General features: G+C 44.4%; 1 protein-coding gene across 1 annotated transcript in view; it reads right to left on the bottom strand.

Moving 5' to 3' along the window:
* Positions 1 to 27,973, bottom strand: part of LOC138738562 (neural cell adhesion molecule 2-like) — a 1,138,397-nt gene that overhangs the window by 77,559 nt on the left and 1,032,865 nt on the right. The window contains exon 13 of the mRNA XM_069889008.1: positions 9,113 to 9,232. Within this exon, the coding sequence (XP_069745109.1) occupies positions 9,113 to 9,232 (120 nt within the window). The remainder of the gene's footprint in view (positions 1 to 9,112; positions 9,233 to 27,973) is intronic.

Here is a 27,973-nt window from a genome sequence, read left to right as displayed (position 1 = left end):
AGACCACAGGGGTGCCAATATGTTTTGTGCAATGATTATAAACAGATTGGCAATAACAAAAAGGGCCACACGAGTGCAAACTCAATCACTGGTAATATTCAGCTTTCAAAGCTTGTGACTGTCAGCATAATTCATTTACAGCAAAGAGGGATTGGATTTTTATATAGAGCTTTCTGTGACACCAGGATGTCGAAACCTTCCAATGCATCACTCTTTGAAGTACAGATATTCTTTCAACTGTTGAGCTGGAAATGTGTATCCAGTATGATGGCAACAGTAAGACCAGAAGAAAGCTTCATCTACAAGTCGCACTGCCTTGGGAATGCAGCCAACTCATTAAAAGACTTGGTCCACCCCAGCCACACTCTCTTCACCCCCTCCCGGAAGAAGACTGAGGGAAAACACACAAGTCTGCAGATGCCGTGACTGAAGTAAAAACCCAATGCTGGAGAAATTCAGTGTACTTTATATAGCAAAGGTAAAGATACATAGCCAACGTATTGGTCCTGAGCCCTTCATCAAAGTATAAGCAAAATGTCGGAAGGTCTCTGAAGATTGACACATAGGAGATTGTGCACCACCAGATACAAGGACAGTTTCTTCTCGTCGTTATCAGACTCCTGAATGAATTGCTCTCTACCAATTAAATCTCTCTTTGCCACTCCGCACTTTTGTGCTGCGTCTTCCTTGTTGTACTACGTATGGGATGTTTACCTGGTCTGCTCGCAAAACAATCTCTATCACTGCATCCTTGCACATGTGACGATCAACTTGAACTGGCTCCTGACGTTTAGCAACAGCACAGTGGCCCTGCTGTTAAAGCTGATCCCTCACTTCCCCAGTGATCTGGGTTCAGTCAGAACCTCGGGTGCAGTCTGTGTGGAGTGTGGAGGTTCTCCCCGTAGTCTTCTTTCCTCCCACAGACCGGTGGATCGATGGGTTAATTGGAGATTGTAAACTGCCACCAGCGAGGGGAAGAACTGAGTGTGGGTTTGATGGGAATGCGGGAAGAACAGTTTTCAGGGAATGAATTATTTGGGGCAAGGGACCGAACCAGTGTGGAATAAATAAGCTGAAGTGCCCTCAAATATCACAGGAGAGCAAGGAGAATGAAATATAGATGAATATGAGCAGGGATATCATGGATAACTCCCTTGTTCTATGAAAGCATCTTGGACCACTTTATCCCAGGAGGGCAGAGAGACATTTATTTTCTTTGATTGCTTGTGGCAATATTCCCTACAATGTATAAAATATTTTGACACTTTGCCCTTTCTCTGCTGCAAGGGTTTTTAGAGATATACAAATATGTAGAAAATGGAGCAATATCTGTCATGTGGAAGTAGCAGAGTGTTAGTTCAATTTGGACATCACGTCTCAAGATATCTCAAGATGGCGCCTTTCAGTGCCAGCTCTTGACCAGAACCAGAACCACAAAAACAAACTTACCCGTTAACAAGGATGTCCTAAGATCACTGGCAGACCTTGGAATCGGGAGAATCAGCAGTGGCCGTCAGAAGGCGGGACCTTTAAACAGCCGGCGTTCAGCACGATGGGAGTTTTAAACAGCCAGCGATCGGGCCATTTAAACTCCGCAGGAGTTGCAAACAGCAGACGCTCAGTACACTTAAACATCGCAGAGGATTTAAAAAGACACGGCGTGGGCCATTTAAACGCCGCGACAACTAGGAGCAGCAGACTCACGGGCCATATAAAGAAGACCCAACCACATGGATGCAGAGAGGGGCTACAGGTCAAGCTGAGGCCCTGAGGCTTCTGCTCTCTATCATCCTTCTGGCCAACGTACAATCTTTGGAGAACAAACCTGATAAACTGCAAGCCAGACCAATATCAGAGAGACATCAGGGTGTGCTGTGTGATGTGATCTACAGAAATGTGGCTAAATGTGGTCATTCCAGACTCAATGCTACAGCCCAAAGGCTACACCCTCCATCTCACTGACATCAGTAAAAACCAGGGGGAGTGGCATTTTGTCATCATTAATTCATCGTGAAGGTCATGTCCCAGTCCTGTTTTCCCGACCTGGAACATCTGGCGATCAAGTGCCGCCCATTCTACCTGCCGAGGGAGTTCACCACCATCATCCTGGTCTCAGTGTACATTCTGCCCCAGGCTAACATCAGGCTGGCACTGGAGACACGAACTCTCAGGACAAGGAAAAACTCCAGAGGGTTGTTAAATCAGCCTGCGACATCACAGGCCACAGACTCAACTCTATTGAGGTGGTGTCTTAAACAAAAGCAGCCTCTATTCTCAAGGACCCCCACCGCCCAGCCCTCTTCATCGGGAATAAGGTACAGGAGTCTAAAGATGAGCACCCAGCGGCACAAAGACAGCTTCTTTCCCGCTGCCAGCAGATTCCTGAATGATCAATGAATGAAAGATACTGCCTTACTTTTTGTGCACTTTTATTCTTACTTTTTATATTATTGTTGTAAGATAATTCATAATGTGTATGTTTGCACTGTGACACTGCCACAGAACATCAAATTTTGTGACCTGTTCATGACAATAAATTCTGATTCTGATGTATGGCATCGACTCTTCAGTTGGAAGGGGTTGTTTCCTGTGCTCTACTGCCCATTCAGAGCCAGCTCTTCAGCGCTTGACGTCCTGCTTTGCGGAAACTGCCAAAATGTTTGGCCTGGAAGTCAGCCTGAAGAAAACTGAGGTCCTCCATCAGCCAGCTCCCCACCATGACTACCAGCCCCCCCACATCTCCATTGGGCACACAAAACTCAAAACGGTCAACCAGTTTACCTATCTCGGCTGCACCATTTCATCAGATGCAAGGATCGACAATGAGATAGACAACAGACTCGCCAAGGCAAATAGCGCCTTTGGAAGACTACACAAAAGAGTCTGGAAAAACAACCAACTGAAAAACCTCACAAAGATAAGCGTATACAGAGCCGTTGTCATACCCACACTCCTGTTCGGCTCCGAATCATGGGTCCTCTACCGGCACCACCTACGGCTCCTAGAACGCTTCCACCAGCGTTGTCTCCGCTCCATCCTCAACATCCATTGGAGCGCTCACACCCCTAACGTCGAGGTACTCGAGATGGCAGAGGTCAACAGCATCGAGTCCACGCTGCTGAAGATCCAGCTGCGCTGGATGGGTCACGTCTCCAGAATGGAGGACCATCGCCTTCCCAAGATCGTATTATATGGCGAGCTCTCCACTGGCCACCGTGACAGAGGTGCACCAAAGAAAAGGTACAAGGACTGCCTAAAGAAATCTCTTGGTGCCTGCCACATTGACCACCGCCAGTGGGCTGATAACGCCTCAAACCGTGCATCTTGGCGCCTCACAGTTTGGCGGGCAGCAGCCTCCTTTGAAGAAGACCGCAGAGCCCACCTCACTGACAAAAGGCAAAGGAGGAAAAACCCAACACCCAACCCCAACCAACCAATTTTCCCTTGCAACCGCTGCAATCGTGTCTGCCTGTCCCGCATCGGACTGGTCAGCCACAAACGAGCCTGCAGCTGACGTGGACTTTTTACCCCCTCCATAAATCTTCGTCCGCGAAGCCAAGCCAAAGAAGAGACTGCTCTATGGCTTATGCTTCTTATAATCTTGTGTACATCTATCAGGCTACCATTCACCCTTTATACTCCATAGTAAATCTATCCAGAAACTAAAGTGCTCCAATCAAAGCAAGGTAAGTAATTAGGGAAGTGTATTAAATGCTGTCTTTGACAAGAGAATCCAGCAAATACATGAATGAACAAATGCACGACATTTCATTCACTGTGTCTGAAGAGCAAGACCTCCAACCTGGCGTGAATCATGCTGTTCCCTGGGGAACAGCGACCTCGATTCCAAACTCGATCGCAGGAGGAAAGGATTCAAGGATGTGTCCAAGACCCCTGTGAATGAAGTGCAACATCACTGATTCCTGGAATCACTGGTTCATGGCGGCTCATTTTTGGGAATGCCAAGTTCATACATAGACCATTGACCATGGAACAGTACAACACAGGAACAGGCCATTCGGCTCATGTATTTGTGCTGGACATGATGACCGAATCAAACTACAAACCTGCTGCTTGCTCAAGATAGATATCCCCCCATCCCCTCCCTATCATTCCCTATATTTCTCTCAATGCCTCTTAATCCAACTATTGTATCTCGTTCCAAGTCAAGTTTATTATCATCAGATTGTGCAACGAAACAGCGTTCTCTGGATATCAGTGCAAAACATGCAGATACACAACTAGACATAACACACATGCAAACAATATATGTGCAGGTCAACTATTCATATGTACAAATAGATAAATAAGTATTGTCTCCTAATTTGTGAGTCTCAGATGGTTAGTGTGAGCAGTTCCTTCGGTCGTTCAGCGTTCTCACTGAGTCAGTATCAGAATTTAATGTCATGAACAAGTCACAAAATTTGTTGTTTTGCGGCAGCGTCACGGTGCAAACATTCACATAAACCACCTTACAAAAATAAACAAATATAGTGCACGAAAAGTCAAAGTAAGGCAATGTCTGTGGTTCATTGATCATTCTGGAATCTGATTGGCAGCGGGGAAGAAGCCGTCCTTGTGCCGCTGAGTGCTCGTCTTCAGCCTCCTGCACCTTTTCCCCAATGGTAGTAGTGTGAAGAGTTCGTGGCCTGGGTGGTGGGGGCCCTTGAGGATAGACGCCGCTTTCTTGAGACATCGCCTCTTGTACATGGAGTGAAGTCTGGTGGGTGTGATGTCACAGGCCGAGTTAACAACCCTTGTGGTTCCACCACTACTCCTGGCAGCCTGTTCCAGGCACCCACCACTCAGTGTGAAACATTTGCCCCACAAATTTCCTTTAAACTTCCTCCCCCTTAGCTTAAACATGTCCTCAAATGTGTGAGGCTTTTGCCCTGGGATAAAGATTCTGACTGTCGATCATCTCAATGCCCCTCGTGATTTTATATACACCTCCACCAAGTTGCCTCCTCAGTCTCCTTCACCCCAGAGAAAACCACCTAAGTTTGTTCAATCTCTCCCCATAACTCATACCCTCTTAACCAGGCAATATCCTGGTAAATCTCTTCTGCACCCTTTCCAAAGCCTCCACATCCTTCCTACAATCAGGCGATTGGAATTGCACACAATATTCCAAGTGCGGCCTAACCAAAGTTTGTATAGTTGCACATGGTCTCCTCATTTTGTACTGAATTTCTGGGCCAATGAAGCTTCTTTACCACCCTATCTACCCCTGTGGCCACTTTCAATGAGCTATAAGCTATGGACCTGATCGCCCTGTACACAAAAGCAATGGAGAAATGGAAGAAAGAATAGACCATCTCACATACTATCCAACCACCCCTTCTCTCTGCTGCCCCATCTGTTATAGTCTCTGTGGTTCCCAAATTAGCCTTATCAGATATTGGGAACAAACAGACTCGGAGTCCCAGCATGTCATCCTTAATTCTGAAAGTCTGCCTAAACAGATCCAATGGATTATCAGTCCAGATATTACTGTTCAAGTCTCTCGGGTATAACTCAAAGTAATGGTGTCAGCTCCTGAAACCAATTAAATTTGCATTGATTCATCACAGCACTAGGATTGCCTAAAGCCTTTCAATATCCAAGAATTGCTTTTTAAAGAGCTTTGTAGGATTTTGACTTCACTTTAACCTTGTCTTATGAGGTAGTAAATTGGAAGATTAAGATCAAAGGGCGATGGGAGGTAGCAGAGAGAGACTGGGCTGAATGGCCCCTCTGTGAAATTTTTGTGTAATTGTGGTAAAATCAGTGAACCAACTGAGGGAGAAGCTTTAAACTGACAGGACTCCTCTTTGTTGAACACTGGGCTTGAGATCTCCCAGGAAGGTGGCTAGGTCCCTGTAGTATGGCCCTGCACTCAAAGGTTAGTGCCTTTGAAAGTGTTTCACTCCTTCAGCGCTGCACTGAACCTTGACCTTTACATAACATTCAGGCCCAATTTCCAGAAGGCCATTACCAATGCAGAGACAATGCGGAGATGGCATCGAGCTAGTATAGCAGAGATGTATTGCAATTGATAACACGGCTATGTTTTGTCTTATTGATGGAGAGCAAGTCCCATCACAGAAGATGATCATGTTCCCGCCCACTTTGAAAAAAAAATAATGAAGTTCCTCTTGTGAGCCCTCACCACCCACTCACCTCGGTGACTCAGTGCTCCCAGTCTCTGAGGTGAATGTGAACAGAACCTTTAGGTGGGTGAATCCTCGGAAGGTGTGTGATTCAGATGGCGCACCTGGCCTTAGAACCTGCTCCAACCTTGGCTGGAGTTTTTGCAAATATCTTCATTCTCTCCTCACCTGATGCAAAGGGACATCCATCATTATCTAAGAAGAACAATGTGATCTGCCTCAATGACTATCAGCTGCTACCACTCTCATCCACCATGATGAAATGCTTTGAGTGGTTGGTTGTGAAACGAATTAACTCCTATCTTAGGAAGCACATGAACCCACCTCAGTTCACTTATCGTCACAACAGGTCAATGGCAGATGGCCCACCAGTAATAAAACAATACACCTGGCCAATTCCACACTTCCTTTTGTTGTGTGGTGAACCTTGAATGTCTGCTCTGTTTGCTACAACAGTTGAATAGAACCTCACAAAGTTTGGGAATGTCCTGAGTGAGTGAGAGAATCTAAAGGAATGCAGTTATATCTCTGGCATATTTCTTTTCCTCTTACCTTCCAAATGACTCCCATGCTATAAAAATATCAAGTCATAGAGTTATACTGCATGGAAACAGATTCGTTGCCCTATTCATTCATGTGAGCCAAGGTGTCTTCTTGAGCTCAAAATTCAAAAGTTCAAAGTTCTGATCTATAGACAAAGTACCTACGTGACATCACATACAACTCGGAGATTCTTTGTCCTGTGGGCCAGGCAGAATTTCTACTTATTGGCAGTACAAAAAAAATGTACTCATGAAAAGATACAGGTACAAAAGAAAGAAAAGTAAACAAATTGATCGTGCAATACAGAATGGGGTGGGGGGGGGAATCTCATTGAAACATGTCGAATGCTGAAAGGCATGGATGGAGTAGATGTCGAAAGGTTGTTTCCCATGGTGGTAGAGTCCAGGACAAGAGGGCATAGCTTCAGGATTGAAGGGCGCCCACTTAGTACAGAGCTGCGGAGGAATTACTTTAGCCGGAGGGTAGTAAATCACCCAAGTCATTGGGTGTACTTAAGGGAGATTGATAGGTTCTTTATTACCCAGGGTATCAAAGGTCATGGGGAGAAGGCCGGGAAGTGGGGCTGAGTGGGAAAATGGATCAGTTCATGATTAAATGGCGGGGCAGACGATGGGCTGAATGGCCTATTTCTACTTCTGTATTTTATGGTGTGGTAAATAATGTGCAAGAGTCCTCCAATGAGTCTCCGATTTTATTGTTTAGGTGTCTGATGGCGGATGGCGGGGATGTGGGGGGGGGGGTGGGTGGAGGCGACTATTCCTGAACCTGGTTGATGGTGGAGGGGTGAGAGCCAATTCCTTTTACTTGCACTTGGACCCTGTTAGGTCTGCTTTGTTCATGAATGAGTGAGACAAACACCAGGCTGAGTCGAAATCAGGGTTCTTTGTTCTTTATTACCAGATTGTAACACTTGCGACCAACCATGTTAGTCGGAGAATGCATTCTGCCGTTATCAGCAAAATGGTGATTTTTTATACCCTTGGATATGTGCTTAGAACATCATCATATCATTACTTGTCCAATGACTAAAACTGTTGCTATCCTTTCCCTGCTAGCTTCCTGCCTCTCAATCCATCAATGTCTCTCTTATCTTGTAAGTACAAGGATGCATTCACATCTTGTTACAGCCCTGTACATTCCCATCTCATGATGTTTTACCTAACAGGAGTACAAGGACACCTCCCCTTCTTGTTACAGCCCTGTACAGGGTAACTCCCTACACATTCCCATCTCATGATGTTTTACCTTACAACCCCATCCCTTGAAACTTCTCATACCCACTGATCCTGATGTAACTTTGCACCAGCAATGCCAGGACTAATGCAAACCTATTTTTACGTCTGATATTCAGCTTCAGTGGTCTTGAAAGTGACAGTCCTTCTACATTCACAGAGAATCTAGCCTCTGCTTGTGCAGTTTCCTCCCAAGGGGTGTGATCACCTCAAACTGTATTCTGTGCCTAGCTGCGTTCTCCAGCCTGTCTCTTGCTCTACCCACTGCTCACGTGTAATTCAGTATGTAAGCAATTGCTGGCATTCAGGATTCCTGAGTACAGACACTCAAATATGTCCACACAGTGTGGGAACAGGCTCTTCCACCCCATGCACATGCTAACCAAGTTCCCTTACTGAGCTGGCCCCATTTGTTTGCACTTGCCCCAGATCCCCCCAAACCTTTCCTATCCACGTGTCTGTCCAAAGGTCTTAAAAATCACAATTGGTCCCGCTGCTACCCTTCCTCTGGCAACTCATCACCTTCTGCAAAACATCCTGATTAAATCTATCACCTCTCACCTCTCTCCTCCACTTTTAGATTCCCTTACCTTGGCAAAAAGACAACGACTATCTCCGGCTCATTGCTTCCGTCTCCCTGTCTGTCTGGCTCAGAGCCCATTGAGTGAGAGATGGTCAGTTGCTACACTGGCCTGCCTCTTAAATTTCACCTGGATTCCCCAGCATTCTCCTTCCTTTGATCCCACCATTAGCTTGTGGGCAAGCGGAAGTTCTTCTTTGTTCCTTGCATTCACAGGGCACAGTCCCGTGCATCCAAGCCCTGGTTTGTTCTGTGCAACCTACTGAAACTGCAACTAAAATCCTGAAGGAATGACTTTGAACTTTAGGGGCACCCTTAAACCCCTGCAGAAGTAAACATAAACTAGCTGAAGGACAATAATTCCCTCAACCATTAATATTCTACTTGGTGTAAATCTAAGACTTATTTTCAGTTTAGTGCATGATAATGTCAGTTATCATGGAACATCGTGTAATGAGGACTCAGTGGAGATTTGCTGCAAATGTTTCCTGATTATTGAAAAAGCATTAATATAGATTCTGAGGAAACGTGAAAAGGATTTTGAGCATTTACTCAGGCAAATACAGACGCATTGGACTACTTACGGACAGGGAGGGTCTGAAAGATTTCCATCTGACTGTGTTTTCCTTGGCCTTTCCCATTAACAGCCGCCACGCGGAAGTGGTAGGTTGAATTGGGCTTCAGGTTGGTGAGGATGACTTGGGCTGAAAACAGGGGAAAAAGATGAAAACATGGATGAGTTATTCTGCCTCAATTCTCGTCTAGAACATAGAAATCAACAGCACAGTCCAGGTCCGTAAGCACGTGATGGCGGGTTGACCTAATAATCTGCTCTACCAACTGTCTCAAATTTCCCTACTGCAGAGCCCTCCATTTTTTTTCCTGCTCCATGTACCCTCTAACTCTTAAAAGATCCCATTGTACTTGCCTCCACCACTGTGGCCAGCAGTGCATTCCATGCACCCACCCCTCTCTGTACGAAGAACTTATCTCTTACATCCGCCTTGTACTTACTCACAAGCTCCTTTAATCTATGACCCCTGGTGTTAGCCATTTCAGTCCTGGCTTAAAAAAAACCCTCTGGCCATCCACTCAGATTTCAGATTTATTGACAGTGTACAAACATAACATCACATACAACCCTGAGATTCCTTTTTCCTGTGGGCACAGCAGAAACTGTGCACAGCGTAAACATGTAAACAAATAAAGGAACTGTAAACAGATAACGAGCGTAAAACAAACTGACAGTGCAGTGCAGAGAGGGTAAACGAAAACAGAATTCCGTTCAAAATAACGGCGGCAATTTCCCCTTCAATGGCTACCTCAAAGGATGAATGTCCTTGTTGTTCTTACTGGAATAATCAAGGCCATGTTAAATGTGGTCAAAATTTCCTTCTATAGAAGACGCTTATTTACTTCTACATGTTTAAAGGGAAACAATTAGCATGTGTAGAAAGTCTTTCACAAATTCAAGAGGTCCAAAGAGTTTTTCCCAGTCAAGTACTTTTGAAGTACACTCACTAATATAATTTAGTAAACGACCTTAACTAATTTGCGCATGATCCAATCAAACTGCAATGTATTAGCGACAGTGTGTGCTGATTGGTAATCCAGTCTCTCGGGGAAGCGTTTTTTGCCCCTGGGGCTTCACTGCCCTCTTCCCCACCCAATATGTCCTCCCTGGCGCTGACACTGGCAGAGCGGTGCCAGCTGCGGGGGGGATGATGGGTAACCAAGACGGTCCTTGCTCCCGTATTGAGCCGTCGTGCGAGCTGCTGGGGATAGTCTGAGTTAATAACCTCGATTAAATTTAAGGTTAGCGATTTTAACCAATTATCACCTTTAATTGGGGTTATTAACACAGACTATCAGTGTGGTTTCTCATAGCTGTTGCACAAATTACAACACACCCATTGACTATGTTAATAACTTGTTGTTTAACGGTGTTAAATTAAAGGATAGTGATTTTAGCCAATTATCACCTTTAAACACGGTTATTAACACAGACTATCAGTGGAGTCTGATAACTGCTGTACAAAGATGAAAACAAAAATGTTTCTCATCATTCATTGCACATAAACATGAGGGTACTGACATTGACATTTGGTACTCTCACATTAATCCGGCCCTGACGGCTCCTGATGTTCCTAAGCAGTCTCCCCTCCAAGTACTGACCAGTCCTGTGTCTGCATAGCTTCCAAGATCAGACAGTCCCAGGGGTATTCAGGTTATTAGGTGCTGGCATCTCCCAGTGAATTTCTGCAGCCTCGTCCTTTCTCTCACATCCATCATTGAAAAGAGAAGCAGAACTGTAGGCTCAGTCAATCTGAACTCATAAGAACATAAGAAAGAGGAACAGGAGTAGGCCATTCGGCCCGGTGAACCTGCACTGCCATTCAATGTGATCATGGCTGATCTGATGATAGGCTCATCTCCACCTCCCTGCCTATTCCCCATAATCCCTTAATCCCCTTACTATGTAAAAATCTATCCAACCGTGTCTTAAATATATTTACTGAGGTCACCTCCCCTGCTTCAACGGGCAGTAAATTCCACAGATTCGCTGCCCTCTGGGAACAGCAGTTCCTCCTCATCTCCATCCTAAATCTACTACCCTGAGTCTTGAGATTATGTCCCCTAGTTCTGGTCTCCCCCACCAATGGAAACAATCTACCTACCTTCATCTTATCTTTGCCTTTCATAATTTTATACCTTTCTATAAAATCCCCTCTCATGCTTCTAAATTCCAGCGAGTACAGTCCCAGACGACACACTCTCCCCTCACAGGCTGACCCCTTCATCCCTGGAATCAACCTCCTCTACAGGCTGGAAATCATGGCTGTCGATCATTTCCAACTTTTTTCCTGTTTATATTATATAAACACTGTTTTCCCAAACTCATCCAACTCACAAAAATATAAATGGTGATATGACAATGTAGGTAATAAAGTAAAGAATCATTTACATTCATTTGGTTCTGCATTCTATATCAGATAATTTGAATGTTTATTCCTTCACATAAGGCAGAGCTGGAGTAAAGACTATTGAAGGGCCACTTGAGGTGATGGTGTGATTTGAAATCTACGCCTTTGTTGTAACTGATTGCAGAAGCTACAAAACAGTGAGTAATGTGTTATAAAACAATGGAATGTGGAGAGTACATCGTGGACAACAACTCGATAAGTGGTCTCTGTGGGATCTACTCGGGAATACTCATTGAACAGCTGTGAAAACTTTAAAATGGGCACACATTTATTGTAGAATTTTTATTTCTTGTAGCAGCAGATTCTGGCCACTTAAACCCATGCTGCCCAATTTCACCCAAACTAATCTACAACCTCGTATGCTTTTGGAGGGTGGGAGGAAGCCAGAGCACCCGGGGAGACCTACGCAGACATGGGGAGAATGTACAAAATCCTTGAGGACAGCGCCGGATTCCAACCTGATTCACCGCCACTGGAGTTGTGTCTTCCGCTAACAGAAATCGTGAATATTAGTTATCTATCCTCCGATATTTATTTGCTCTTTTTCTGTCTTGACCGATTATGGTAATTTAGTTTTTACTGTGTTAGTTGGTGTATCTTATGTGTAGCCGCAGCAAGTAAGAATTTTGGCACATCTGTACATCGTTCTTGCGTATCTGACCCTAAACTATCATTGACGTTGATATGGAGATAGGGAATCAGAGGGCCAGATAGCATTCATGGGAAGAAATGGTCAGTCAAGATTTGGGCTCAGGACCTTTTCTTAAGACTAGAAAGGGGTTCAGACTGAAATGCTGACTGACCATTTTTATCCATGGAAGATCACCATCCTGAGCACACCTTCTGTAGTTGATCCATAGCCCACAAGTAGTCACCTCAATCCAAACACAGTAAAACCCCAAGTATCTAGCGTTCAAGCAGCTAGCAACCTCAAGAAACTGGCAATCAAATTGAGGGAAATAAACGTAAAAAGAATTAAAATAAATAAGATAAAATAATAGGTAAGAAGTAGATAAGTTTAAAATTGTAAATGTTCTTTGAAGTAACACATAAATAAACCTTTGGTGAAGATGGGAGCAATTATTCAGCCAGTGGAGGGAGGGTCTTGGTTGGGCTTTGCTCGTAGCAGCTGTTTGAATAAAGTTGTGTGAAACAGCAATGGCGTCGCCCAGGATGAAGAGCTGGTTGTTGCCGTTCGTCGTTGGGGTGACTCTCTTAAAATGTCTCCTTATCCCTGCTTAATAAGAATCACATGGTCAGGGGCTTTCTCTGTAAATTTGGTGGGGTGTAAATTTAATTATCTATAATGTTTGTCTTCTACGCAGCTCCATGGAGGGGGAGGATCCTGCAGATGCAGTGACAGTTAAATGCTTTCAAAGAATGTGATTGAAAATAAAGTAAAATTCTTTAAGATTTATATACTCATGCAAGTGAATTTTGTTCAGTGTCAGTCCAGTATAGTGTTTTTTGTCTTTTAAGCTGTTTATTCTTAAAGCAGATGTATTAGTTAGGTATTGTAAGAATAAGTCTCAAGTAACCGGAAAATACACTTATCTGGCAATGACAATTCGCCATAGGTGCTGGATACCAGGCATTTTACTCTATCTGTTTTCCCTCTTTCAAATGTTCATCCTTTTTAGTTTAGCTTAAAAGTTCCTGTTGAATCTACTCCCACCAGTATTTCTATAAGCGCAGTTCAGATCCCAGTGAAGCTCTGCATTATAAGAATGATTTAGTCTCACAAAGTCATACCTTCACAGCAAAGAAATTTGGCCCTTTGGCCTCACTTGTCTATGATGACCAAGTTGTGCGCCATTTACTTGCATTTGGCACATATCCTTCCGAACAATGTCCTATCTAGGCCTGTTGTCACTGTCCCAAATGTTTACTCCACAAATGGAATTCGGTACAGAGAAGCATTCATTGAAGATAAAAGGCCAAGAGTTCACTCCTCTCTTCTATTTTAACACAATGCCACAATATTCCATTTACAATGTTATTCTTATTTCCTTTTACAATAACCCCAGTACCTCTTATGTTCTTATGTTTGCTCATCTGTTACACACAAACCCTTGGACCTTCTTCAGTACAGTAAAATCCCTGGTATCCAGCCCCTATGGGAATTGGTAAATGCTAGATAAGTGTATTTTCCAGTTGCTAGAGACCGCTGCGTTCAACCCCCTCCATGGAGCCATCCGAAAGACGAACAATAACATTATAGTTAATGAACCCCACCCCCTCACCAAATTTACAGATAAAGCCTCTTACCGCGGCGACTGGGATAAGGAGACAATGGCGAGCGGCATCAACCAGCTGTTTATCCTGGACAGAACCATTTCATTCAAACACAATTTTATTCAAACAGCTGCTACGAGCAAAGCACGACCAAGGCCCTCTGCTGGCTGAATATTTGCTCCACCTTCACCAAAAGTTTATGTGCTTTACTTCGGAGAAAATTTACTTTTACAATTTTAAACTTTGTGTGTTATTTTATTCTTATTTATTTTTAATTTATTTCCTTTGATTGTTTTCAGATTTCAGATTACAGATTTATTATCAGAGTACATACATGACATCACATACAACTCTGAGATTATTTTTTCCTGCGGGTGAGGCAGAATGATCACTTATTGGTAGTGCAATAAAAAAGGTACACAGTGTATTCATGTAAAAACGTAAAGGGATGTAAACAGATAATGAATGTAAACAAACTGTGCAATGCAGAGAGAGTAAAAAACATCAATAAAGTGCACAAGTAAGATGCCTTAAATGGGTCCCTGAATGAATTTGTTGTTGAGGAGTCTGATGGTGGAGGGGTAGTAGTTGTTCCTGAACCTGGTGGGACAAGTCTTGTGCACCTCGACCTCTTTCCTGATGGCAGCAGCGAGAGCAGAACGTGTGACTGGGTGGTGCAGATCTCTGAGGATGGCTGCTGCTCTCCGACAGCATCGCTCCCTGTAGACGTTCTCGATGGTGGGGTGGGTTTTGCTGGTTACCTGAATTCTGCATACCAGTGGTTTTACTGTTCCTGGCTTGTGGATAGAGGGCATGGGAGTGAATGATAACTATATCTGAGAGCTGGCACAGCCCAATGAACAAATGTCCTCTGTTCTATTGCAGTCAGCATTTTACACCTCGCTTTGGCTACCTTCCCAGGGAAGGTGTAAACAAACATTGTCATTCACATTGTAGGCAGCCATATTCAGCAATAGAATAGAACAGATGGAAGAGCACATTTTATTCATGTTTTTAAAGGTTCATTTACTTTGATTTGGTTCATTTCCAGTCAGCATCACTTTGATCCCCAGCTGGATAATGACCACTCTGCACCTGTTGGTGAGATTTGGAATACCCAAGCTGTTTTAATTGTGCATGTATTCAATGCACAACAAAGCATGCCTCACAAGTTATTGCCTTAAGGTGCATCGTTTGCTCTGTGGTACTTATTTATTGACTCAGGCCCTTTGTAAGCTGTGAGAAGGGCTGCAGTTAAGAATGATGGCCTCAAAAAAAAACATTCCCAGGGTTATTTGGCGCTCACACAAGTTCATTCCATCTCTGATCACACGATGATACATCAGTCTTGTTTCTGCTGTGATGAGCAGCAAAAAAAAACCATATCTGCCGAAGATTGGAATGAAATCATCCCCTGACATTCACGATCAAGTTTATTATCATCTGACTGTTCATATAAAACCTGACAAAAGAGCATTTCTCTGGACCACGGTGCACACACAATACATGGCACATAATAATCACATGAAAATACAATTTAAAATAAATATTTATAAATATTTGGGATGATTTAGTCAGTTACAGGATACTGTTCATCAATCTCATGGGCTGCAGGAAGAATCTATTTCCCAGCCTGGCAGTCTTGATTTTGATGCTCCTGTACCTCCTTCTGGATGGCAGTGGGTCAAAGATTCTCTGTGCCAGATGAAAAACACTCTCAGTAATTCTTTTAGCCCTATTTACTCAACGTTCCCAGTGACTGGCATCAATAGAGGAAGGAAAAACCTCATTGATAGTAACCATTTTAATGATCCTCTGTATTGGCTTCTGGTCCATTGCTTTGCAGCCCCCGTACCACACAGTGATGCAGCCAGATAGGATGCTCTCATTTGTGCTGTAAAATGTTGTCAAGATGGGGACCAGTAATTTTGCCCATCCCAACCTCCTGAGGAAGTGTAGGAGGAGTGCACTTTATTGACTAATGAGGAGATGCTGTGGGTCTTGGACAGGATAGGTCCAATGGTGTTGCTCTCACCGAACCCTTACCATCAGAATCCTTGGGTTAGCATTTGATCAGGAATTCAATGAGACCAGCGTCAGAAACACAGTGGCTGCAAGAGCAGGGCAGAAGCTGGTTAGCTTGAGGTGAGTGACTTTTGTTCTGACCCACCAAAGCCTTCTCTCCCTTTGTAGGTGGATGTCAGGAGTGTGATGGCATACTTTCCACATGAGTGGACAAGACTTTGATGCCTCCCTGGATGATGCACCTGCTTGACTGACATTAAGCCATCATCGCATGCTGTCACTCCTACCACCCTCAGCTGTAGTGCATTAGACCATAGTACTATTAAATAATAGAACACTAAAGTACAGAAATGGGCCCTCGGCCAAACTAATGCCATGGAGCTGCACTCACTCCAAGTCCAATCATATCCTTCCCAACCATGTTCTTGTCCAAATTTTTCTTAATTGTGAAAATTGAGGCTGTATTCAGCACTTTAGCTGGCAGTATGTTCCATACTCCCACCACTCTGTGTGTGAAGAAATTTCACTTAATGTTCTCCCTAAACTTCTCCCCTTTCACCCTTAACCCATGACCTCTGGTTTGTATATCACCTCACCTCAATGGAAAAAAGCCTACTTGCATTTACTCTGTCTATACCCTTCAATTTGAACCATAGAACACTACAGCATAGAAACAAGCCCTTGGGCCTTCTAGTCTGTGCTGACCTATTATCCTTCCTGGTCCCACTAACCTGCACCCAGATCATGTTTTTCTCCATACCCCTCCTATCCACACTCCTGTGCAAACTTTTCTTAAATGTCAAAATGAGCCTGCAAGCACCAATTCAGCTGGTAGCCCATTCCACACTCCCAAAATTTCATTTTTGCAGGCCTCCCACTTGCTGTGGGCATCCTTATCAGAAAACAACCTGCTTCAATCCATGTGTTCTAGATCATTTCTCATTTCCTCAAAATTGGCCTTGCTCCAATTTAGAATTTCAACCCATGGACCTATCCTTCTCCATATTTACCTTGAAACTGATGGCATTATGATCACTGGACCCAGAGTGTTCCCCGACAAATACTTCCATCACCTGCCCTGTCTCTTTCCCTAATAAAGCACTCTCTCTAGTTGATACTTCGATATGTTGATTTAGAAATCTTTCCTAGTAAAAACACAAAATTGCTGCAGGAACTCAGCGGGTCTTGCAGCGCCGATAGGAGGGCAAGATATATAACCAACATTTCGGGTCTGAGCCCTTCTTCAAGGAAGAGCAAAACACAGGCAGGTGCCTGAATAAAAAGGCTGGAGGAGAAGAGAAGAGAGGGCAGGGGAGGAGCACGGGCCAACAGACAAACGGTGATAATTCCACAAGGAAAGCAGAACATGTGAGGAAGGGTGAGAACTGGGGGGGGGTGGTGCGGGGGGCTCAGTTAATGCAGAGCTGGAGGAAAGGAGACAGAAGGAAAGGGAGAGAGAGAGAGAGAGAGAAAGAGAGAGAGAGAGGAATGGGGAAGGGGGAGGGGTTGGTGGTGGTTTAACTGAAAGTGAAGAAGTCGATGTTAATCCATTTGGTTGGAAGGTGCACATCAGGTGTTCTTCCAATTTGCGGTTGGCCTCAGTTTGGCAGTGTATGAGAACCATGAACTAACATGTCTTTGTGGGAATAGGGTGGGGAGTTGAAATGAGTGGCCACTGGGAGATTCCTGCCTTTTCAGTGGACGGAGTTAAGGAGCGAAACAAAGTGACCTCCCAATCTGTGTTCAGTCTATCTGATGTAGAGGAGACCACAAGGGGAGCACCGGATGCAGTAGATGACCCCTGCAGATTCACAAGGGAAGTGTTGCTTCCCTTGGAAGGACTGGATGGGGTCCTGAACCTTCCTGAACACATATGACAAACTAATCCATCCAGCCCTTTTACAGTATAGGAGTCCCAGTCAATAAGTGGAATGTTAAAGTCACCTAACATCACAATTTACTCACATCATAATTTCTCTGACAGGACCTCTCAACTCAGCAACCTCCTCCACTGAGAAAGACATCAAGTCACCCACCATTCTGATTTATGTATTTAGAAATGCATATCTAAATTGTGGAACCCACTTTGCAACTGTGCTGTGGGAACATCTTAACCTGAATGTACACAGGTTTGCCACATTCCCAGGGATGGGCAGCAAATTGTGGTTTTGTCAGTGTTGCCCACATTCCCTTCTCCCCAAAAAGAGAATAATCACAAATATCGATGAGGTGATACGACCACCAGCCTACTGCAGGGGGCGATCTCTGTACCTGCAGGAAGACCACCTAAGGGCTGACTCCACCTGGCCGACTGTCAATCAGCTGACCCGAATATAGACCTGAGCCGGCCCCTCCTGAGCTAGTCACATGGGAGCCACCGAAGCATGAACTGGTGTTCAGACTTTTACCTGAATAAAGCCTGTTGTACAGTCTTTGAGTTTTGTGCCTGCTTATTGCTACCTCAGTGCACCACAATCTAGAAGACCAAATCCACCATTTTTTTTACTCCTGCCATAACTCTTGTTGTTATGGCAAAGAATCCAACTGACCACATGTCACACGGTTGTTTGAAACAGCACCTTCTGTGATCCTCCAATGAGCTTCCAAACCCAAAGTGTCTCTCACTGTACTGGGTAGGCTAATTAGCCACTGTAAACCATTCGGTCAACCTTCTCCAGGAGCTCTCTCGACAGCATCCTGGTTGGCCCCATTACAGTGTGGTGCGGTTGCTGTAGAACATCAGATCAGAGGGCAATCCACAGGACCTTAAGTGCAGCAGAAAGGATCGCTGGTGTCTCCCTCCCACACCACCCCAATCCATCCCATCAATGTGATCTACCAGGATCGTTGTTTGAAGAGGGTGAGCAAAATCGTTAAGGACCTCTTCCACCCTGCACATAGCATCTTCCAGCTACTTTCATCGGGAAAGAGATACGGGAGTATCAGAGCCAGAACCACCAGGCTGAGAAATAGCTTCTTCCCATGGACAGTGCGAACGCTGAATGTCTAATAAAGTGCTAAAATAACTACCTGTGACTCTACTATTTATTTATTTATTTTTTTGTTTTTGATATATGTATATCAGGAATGTCCAGTAAAATCCCCCAATATCTGGAATTCAAGCAACTGGCAAAAAAAAAAAATCACAGTAACTAAATAGGTAAAAAATATGCATGTTTAAAATTGGCATCCCCCAGCAGTCAATGCAACAAGTCATCTCAAGCAACCAGCACATTCATTTATCTGGCATCTACCAATCCCCATAAGTGCCAGATACCGGCGGTTTTACAGTATATAGGTTTGGTGTATATGAATCATTGGTCTGTATGTGTGTTATATCTTTGTGTTCCGAGGACACTGTTTTGTCAGGTTGCACTGGTATAATTGGTTGATAAATAAACTTGAGTAAACTTGATTTACTCCTAACGTGGTGATGAGTGGGACAGTCTGGAGAATTAAAATGGAGTCGGTTTGGGTGCAAGATGGTTGTCTTAGGGCAGTGATTCTCATCTATTTTTTCTTCCACTCACATTCCACCACCTAAAGTAATCCCCAGAGCCCCTATGCTATCCTACGTTGGTTGGGAAGGTCAAGAACCACTGGCTTACGGGGTTGAAGGCCCATTTCTGTGCTGAGTGAATCTGTGGTGTACGGTTCCAAGCATCTAGCATGGCAAAAGTACCAAATGGGATACGAATCCTCAGCCTGTGCTAGAAACCAATCTTTGTTTAATTATCTAATGACAACTTGCGACCCACTGCCAAATCAGGCAGAGATCTTGCATAATTCAGAATGCTATAGCCACCTGCAACATTCCAAATTAATTCCTTAAATCATGACAAAATAGAAAAATACTGGCTGATTGAGGAAGTTAATGACATCTCCCATAAATCTCCCAGTAGCCCTATTTGAAAAGTATTTAAATGCCACCACTGATGGAGCCTTTGCACTCATAAATCATACCCTGCCAAGTTCACTCATGGGATGAGCATGCTGGCAGCTCTTGCTGTGAGTTCCCCATCCACCATTCCAATACCAGAGGTTTGGGGGCAAAACATTGGGAAAAGAGCATTTAAAAAACCCCGCAGATACTGAAAATCCGAAATAAAAACAGGAAATGCTGGAAACACTTGGCAGTTTGCTTTTTTTTTGCAATAGATTTACTGTGAATATTTGTTATCTAATGTTTAAATTTTATTTATTTTTGATTTAGGCATACAACATAGTAACAGGCCCCTCTGGACCATGAGTCCATGCTCCAATGAACCTACAACCCCTGTATGTTTTGGAGTGTGGGTGGAAACCAGAGTGCCCAGAGAAAATCCAAATGGACACGGGGAGAATGTACAAATTCCTTACATCAGCGCTGGATTTGAACCTAGGTTGCTGGCGCTAACAGTGCCGCCCAAATACCCAAATTAACCTACAAACCCCATATGTTTTAATGGGTGGGAGGGGTCTGGAGTACCTGGAAGAAACCTATGCTGACATGGAGAGAACGTATAAATTTCTTACAGACAGCACTAGATTCGAACCCTGGTCGCAGACACTGAAATAACATTGTGCTAACTGCTATGCTACAAGTATCTGTTCGGCTGCCGCAAGTAAGAACTTTGACCCATATGTACATTGCATAATGTATACGACAAGGGAGCACATTATTTGGTTAAGGCAGCATCCTTGGAGAGGAAAACAGTTCATGTTTCAGCTACTAACCCGTTGTCAGAACTGTAAATCTAATTCAGTAAAAGCTTGGTTATCCAACAAGTGCTGGAGATGACTGGTTTATTCATTCACTGGCTTGCATTACATTGCATTGCATTATGGTCTGGTATAGGGACACAAATGCCCCTACAGGGCATTAAGAACATCTACAGGGTACACTAGTGTTGGAGAGCAACAGAAATCATCAAGGATTCACACCACCAAGTACATGCTCTGTTCTCACTGCTATCCTCAGGAAAGAGGTATCGGTGCCACAAGACTCGCACCACCAGGTTCAGAACCAGCTGCTACCCCTCCACTATCAGACTCCTCAACAACAAACTCAATCAGGGATTTATTTAAAGACACTTACTTTTGCAGTTCATTTAATTTTTTTTCTCTCCTCACTGTATTGTACAGTTAGTTTACATTTCTTTATTTGTTTACATGTGTACATTGAGTTAGTTTATTTTTTGCCCTGCCAATAAATGGTAATTCTGACTGGCCTTGCCTGCAGGAAAAAAGAATATCAGGGGTGTATGTGAATCTGAAATCTGAAAAAGAAAGAGGTTTCTTAATAACAGTCGCATATATGACTGTAACTAAGGGGTTGTATTGGCTGTGTCACTGAGCACTGACTTACAACATTCGAAACCGTATTCAGCAAACTCACTAGGGGGATATATTTTCACACGGTAGATATCTCTGATAAGGAACACAGTTATTGGCGAATGGGTGGACTGCCTTCTGTGATATCTGAAATGTGATATTGGGTGGGCTGATCAATTGGATGGAAAGGTGATGGGTGGACTGATCAATAAGATGGAAAGGTGATTGGATGGGCTGATCAATCGGATGGAAAGGTGATGGGTGGACTGATCAATAAGATGGAAAGGTGATTGGATGGGCTGATCAATCGGATGGAAAGGTGATAGGGTGGGCTGATCAATCGGATAGAAAGGTGATCGGGTGGGCTGATCAATCAGACAGAAAGGTGATTGGGTGGGCTAATCAATTGAATGGAAAAGTGATTGGGTGGACTGATCAATCAAATGGAAAGGTGAATGAGTGGGCTGATCAATCGGACAGAAAGGTGATGGGTGGGCTGATCAATCAGATGGAAAGGTGATTGAGTGGACTGACCAATCGGATGGAAAGGTGAATGAGTGGGCTGATCAATCGGATGGAAAGGTGAATGAGTGGGCTGATCAATCGGATAGAAAGGTGATCGGGTGGGCTGATCAATCAGACAGAAAGGTGATTGGGTGGGCTAATCAATTGAATGGAAAAGTGATTGGGTGGACTGATCAATCAAATGGAAAGGTGAATGAGTGGGCTGATCAATCGGACAGAAAGGTGATGGGTGGGCTGATCAATCAGATGGAAAGGTGATTGAGTGGACTGACCAATCGGATGGAAAGGTGAATGAGTGGGCTGATCAATCGGATGGAAAGGTGAATGAGTGGGCTGATCAATCGGATAGAAAGGTGATCGGGTGGGCTGATCAATCAGACAGAAAGGTGATTGGGTGGGCTAATCAATTGAATGGAAAAGTGATTGGGTGGACTGATCAATCAAATGGAAAGGTGAATGAGTGGGCTGATCAATCGGACAGAAAGGTGATGGGTGGGCTGATCAATCAGATGGAAAGGTGATTGAGTGGACTGACCAATCGGATGGAAAGGTGAATGAGTGGGCTGATCAATCGGATGGAAAGGTGAATGAGTGGGCTGATCAATCGGATAGAAAGGTGATCGGGTGGGCTGATCAATCAGACAGAAAGGTGATTGGGTGGACTAATCAATTGAATGGAAAAGTGATTGGGTGGACTGATCAATCAAATGGAAAGGTGAATGAGTGGGCTGATCAATCGGACAGAAAGGTGATGGGTGGGCTGATCAATCAGATGGAAAGGTGATTGAGTGGACTGACCAATCGGATGGAAAGGTGAATGAGTGGGCTGATCAATCGGATGGAAAGGTGAATGAGTGGGCTGATCAATCGGATAGAAAGGTGATCGGGTGGGCTGATCAATCAGACAGAAAGGTGATTGGGTGGGCTAATCAATTGAATGGAAAAGTGATTGGGTGGACTGATCAATCAAATGGAAAGGTGATTGAGTGGGCTGACCAATCGGATGGAAAGGTGAATGAGTGGGCTGATCAATCGGATGGAAAGGTGATTAGGTGGGCTGATAATAAGTGACCTATTGTGGACATACAACATCTCCTCACTTGTCAGGAAGATACAGTAGTGACTACACTTCCTCAGAAGACTGAAGTGGGGAAAGCTACTGGCCATCATTGTGTCAACCTTGTCCAGGAGCTCTATCGAGAGCGTCTGGCCGGCTGCATTACAGTGTGGTACATTTGCTGCAGAGAAATGGATCAGAGGTCAATCCACAGGACTATAAAAGTGTCAGAGAGGGTCACTGGAGACTCCCTCCCACGCATCGACGTGATCTATTTGGATTGTTGTCTGAAGAGGGCACATAAAATTCTTGAAGACCCCTTCCACCCTGCACACAGCATCTTTTAGCTGCTCTTGTCAGGAAAGACACAGGAGTATCAGAGCCAGAAGTACCAAGCTGAGGAACTGCTTCTCATGGGCAGTGAGACTGCTGAATGACCAAAGGAACCCCTTGCTCTAAGCCTCCGAGACTCTCATATTTCTGAAACAATATTTATTTATTTATTTGTATCTAAACTTGTCCTGCATATGTATTGTTTTGTGTGTGTGTGTGTGTGTGTGTGTGTGTGTTATCTGGTTGTGTGTCTGCATGTTTTGCACCAAGGACTGGAGAATGTTGTTTCGACGGTTTGTACTTGTGTAATCAGATGACATAAACTTGCCTTTATGTCATAAGGCTTGATCAATAGGATTCAAGGGTAATTGGCTGGGCTGATCAATAAGATGGAAAGTTGATTGGCTGGGCTGATCAATCCAATGGAAAGGTGATTGGCTGGGCTGATCAATTAGATGGATCAGTATAGGTTTGTACTTGGTACTAGGTTTATTGAAAGTTTGAGAGACTGTCATACTGACAGGCTGCATTGCAATTGTTAGTTGTGTATGAATAACTAAAATCAGTGTTCAGCCTCCAATGGATTGAATCTCAGGGCCACGCTGGTGGTTCTTAAGTCCTCACTATCTTTTCAGTTACAACACATAGTGAGATAGCTTGGCAATTAGATTTACCAGGAGTCTCAACCCATCACCTGGAACCCCCATGTGTGATTCGATGCATGGAACGCCATCTTTTTTTTAATCATAAAAATATCTGCTGGAGGATCTCAACAGGTTGAGGAACGTGCACGCGCGTGCGCTTGTGTGTGTGTGTGTGTGTGTGTGTGTGTGTGTGTGTGTGTGTGTGTGTGTGTGTGTGTGTTTGTGTGTGTGTGTGTGTGTGTGTGTGTGTGTGTGTGAGTGAGAGACAGAGTGGGAGGGGGGCTTTGGGGAGGAAGGAATTGTCGAAGCTTTTGGGTTGAGACCCTGCATCACCCACCAGCCTTTGTCTGAACACTTCCTCCTTCCTCACCTGGCTCCAACTTCCTAATGCAATATACAAAACGTGCTGGAGAAACTAATCAGGTCACCCAGCATCCATAGGAATCCATCCTGTGCCTGATATAATTTATCTCAGTGTAAAAATGATGATTAAAAAAGCAAAAAAATGCTGCAAACAGGCAGCATCTGTGGAGAGAGAACCATAGTTAATGTTTCATATCAAAGAGCCTTTATTCGTTCAGTGATATCTCCTACTTCCAGAAACTAAAACAGAAACACTCGTTTTAACCCTGTTTCTCACTCTCCACAGATGCTGTTCTGTGTTCCAGAATCTTCTGTTTTTATTCCAGATTTCCAGCGTGTGGATGTATTTTTTTCTTCCCCTTTTGACTGCAAAAGCGACTGGCGGTGCAGCAGAAGGAGAAACACAGCAGGAGTGCGCGTGGGACTGCTGCAGTATCTGTGACCTGCGGGACATGGATACTCTAATTATCCCTGCATGAGTCCCATCATTACAGCGTGTTCCCGGCAGCTGCCACGGTGTGGCTTACGATACCATTAAATGGAGATGACATGGCCACAGATTGTAAACAGCATCTTTCATTGCACTGTTACTCAACCACCCACTGGGTGTGTTAAACACTACTCTGGGGCATGCTCGAGGCTGAAAAGAATGACCTCCCTCAAATGGCTACGACCTTCCCTGCTGTGCTGCACAGATGCCATTAATTGGAAACCATTTACAGAGAAAAGCAAGAAGAGAACCAAATTGAAATGGTTGACTTACTGATGCAAGGAAAGAATTTGCATTTATATGCAACCGCCCTCTATCCAAAGGTTCTGGCAGCCAAACAATTTATAAGGCTATTCCCTGCATAGCATGGGCAACATTATTATAACGGACAAGTTAATAGAATCACAGAGATTTACAATGTGGAAAATAGGCCCTTCAGCCCAATATAATACTGACCAAGTTGTTCACACAGGTTAGTCCCATTTGCCAGTATTTGGCCCTTAACCCTTTAAACCTTTCCTATCCATGTACCTGTCTAAAGATCTTTTAAATGTTGCAATTGTACCAGTCTACTGATTCCTCTGCAGCTCACTCCCTCGGGTCCCTTTTAAACCTTTGCCCTCTCATTTTAAGTCTATTAGTAATAACTATTACACATACAGGTTCAAGAACAGTTTCTTTCCAGCAGCTCTTAAATGTCCCCTTGCAACACCAATCATAAAACTACTCCGACATCAACAAGAGACCTGTTCACCAGCCTTTGCCTTTGATCTCTGTGGGGACTAGTTTTGTGTATAAGTAGAATGGTCACCAATAACAAAATGGCACATTCTTGAATGTTTTTCTTGCACTGTTTTAATTCCACATTTCTCTGTAACTTTATAGTCTGCATTTTTATTTTGCACTAACCTGTTGTACATAAGTGTGGGTTGACTTTCTGGAAAGCTCTCAAAACAAAATTTGTCACCGTGCCTTTGATACAATAAAACCATTCAATTAAATTCAACTTTGCACGAACATTCTGTCCAGTCATCAGAGAGAAATACTGTTTGGGCACAGCCTACCACTATCCCACTGACTGGACCCCATCTGGGACTTTTGATAGATTCAAACGATATTAGTACTTGCCACGATGAAGGATGGAGACATTGTTAAGAATGATAGTGGCTGTTGTTTATAAGGGAATACTGAGGTGTGACACACTGACTGATGTTGGACCAGGAATCCATGATGACATGATGGCATTGCAGGTGAAAACGTTTTAGCATGAGTATAACCTGTAGCACTCTTTGTCCCCTCGATTGTCGAGATCCCCAATTACTACACAGAAAAAGTGCTCAAAAGAAAATGAGCTCCAATCTGATGTGTTGACCACTACTTCAGAATAGAATTCAGGTGACCAAGAAGCCTCCTTCACAGATGAGAGAGGTTTATAAGTCATTTCGAGTCAAACCACTTAGGACAACATATTCCCAGCCTGCCTCAACAGCAACAAAAATGTCCAATGATATTATCCTTTCCTGCAGCAGAACCTTCCCAGAAGCTTTATTAAGGTAAAAATGAATCACACAACATTTATGGCTCAGATTTTCCTGAGAAATGCAAGCAGCAGATTCTCAGGAACCTCATGTGAAGGATCATAGATACCCTGCCTTGCTATGGGAGCTGTGGCCTGACTTTGGACTCTGTGGGCTATGTGGAGTTAGGACAGTAACTCACTGTGTTCTCCCAGCACTTCATGTTAGAAAATGTGAACCTGTGCAAGCTTGGACCCAGAACAAGTTACCGTATATGCCAGCGTATAGGGCAACTCGTGTATAGGATGACCCCAGAATTTCCATCTAAAATGCAGGTTTTGAGCTTTAACTGCTGAATAAGATATCACCCTTCCCCAACCCCACTAAGTCTGGGACTTACCACTGACCAATGACCAGTGGAGTGATGTTGTCAGAATATTTTTAATACCAAATTACCCTGTGTGATAGTACAGATCTATCACCAATGTATATAGTGTATATAGTTACAGTATCTAGACTGTGCTTACAGCGATTGGCTGAGAGCTTAGCCACGCCTACTATCTGGGCCTTAAAGGGTTGTGTCCCTAGCCAGGTCAATCATTCCGGACTGGTCGGCCACCTGTGAAGAGCTCCTGTCTTTTGCTAATAAAAGCCTTGGTTTGGATCAACAAGTCTTTGGTTCTTTCGACGAGCTCTACACCCTGTAAAGGTTTTAATTTTCAAGATTCTTCAATTCGTTATCATAGTAATAAAAGAGTGTCATATTACAAGTAATTTCTTTTTGCCTGCTGCAAGGCAGACAGATTTGCCACTGGCAGGAATTGGCTAAATCCCTCTTACAGCCAGACTTATAGTCAGAGAGAGAGAGAGAGAGAGAGAGAGAGAGAGAGAGAGAGAGAGAGAGAGAGAGAGAGAGAGAGAGAGAGAGAGAGAGAGAAAGAGACAGAGAGAGAGAGAGAGAGAGAGAGAGAAGCAAAAGACAGTCCCTCCAGTCACCAAATGTCCGTAGATTTGCCTCCAGTGCTTCCACAGCGACCGCAGCCAGACAAGAGTTCAGTCCAAGACATTGCCAATGCAAACTCCAGATCCGAACCTCCAACCATGGTCTGGAACCCTTCAGCACATCCTCGCATCTTAGTTCTGATACCTGGTACCCCTCCAGCCAGTTTCGAGCTAGTCTCCAGCAGTCTGCAGCCCAGTGCGAGTCTCCCGACAGCAATCTCCAGCAACCCGCAGCTTCCTTGCCCCGAGTCTCCAGCAGCCCGCCGCGTGGACTGGGTCCCTCAGCCGCGGAGCCCCCTCACTAGAACGCCGCTGGGCTCATCATTCACGTGGTTCATCTCCTCTGCTTCTCCTTCTGAGACGGCCGGGGTGGGCTGAGGGGGGAGGGGGGAATCTGCTCCAAACCTCTGCTTAGAACCGTAGAATACAACAGCCCCTTCATGGCTGCTGCCATCTCGGGTGCAGGCCCGGGGTAGCAGGATTTCAAATAAAAACCACTGTTTGCTCCCTCAGCGGGCTGCTCAAAGCCAGCGGCGATCAATTGGGTGGCTGGACCCCACAGGACCGACCACTGAGACTTCATTGATAACTAACATGACACGCGCAAGTTGGAACTTTCATCTTTTTCCCAATGTTATGAAATTGAGGAAGGACCCAGTCCGTAGTTTTACCTCACTGAATAGGCAATGCCTCTCCATGTGCACGCAATCCGAGAGGCTCCCAGAATGGAGACGAGGCAGAAATGGCGTGCACAAGTTTTTGTCAACATCGCGTCTGCAACTCAGTTTCCTTTCTTTCACTGTTGCAGTTTGCGTGGAGGTGAACCGGGTTGTCAGCACAAGGAAGGTGGTAGAGTGCACCTAGGGCCTGACTGGGGAGTCTCAAGTCGGAGCTGGCAGGATGAGGATAGGATATGGAGGGGGAGGGGTGAAGATAGCTGTGGTGCTGAGATTTTGC

The sequence above is a fragment of the Narcine bancroftii genome, chromosome 7, assembly GCF_036971445.1.
Source record: "Narcine bancroftii isolate sNarBan1 chromosome 7, sNarBan1.hap1, whole genome shotgun sequence".
NCBI lineage: Eukaryota > Metazoa > Chordata > Chondrichthyes > Torpediniformes > Narcinidae > Narcine > Narcine bancroftii.
The sequence above is the reverse complement of the archived record's forward strand: the minus strand, read 5'-3'. Positions and strand labels throughout refer to the sequence as shown.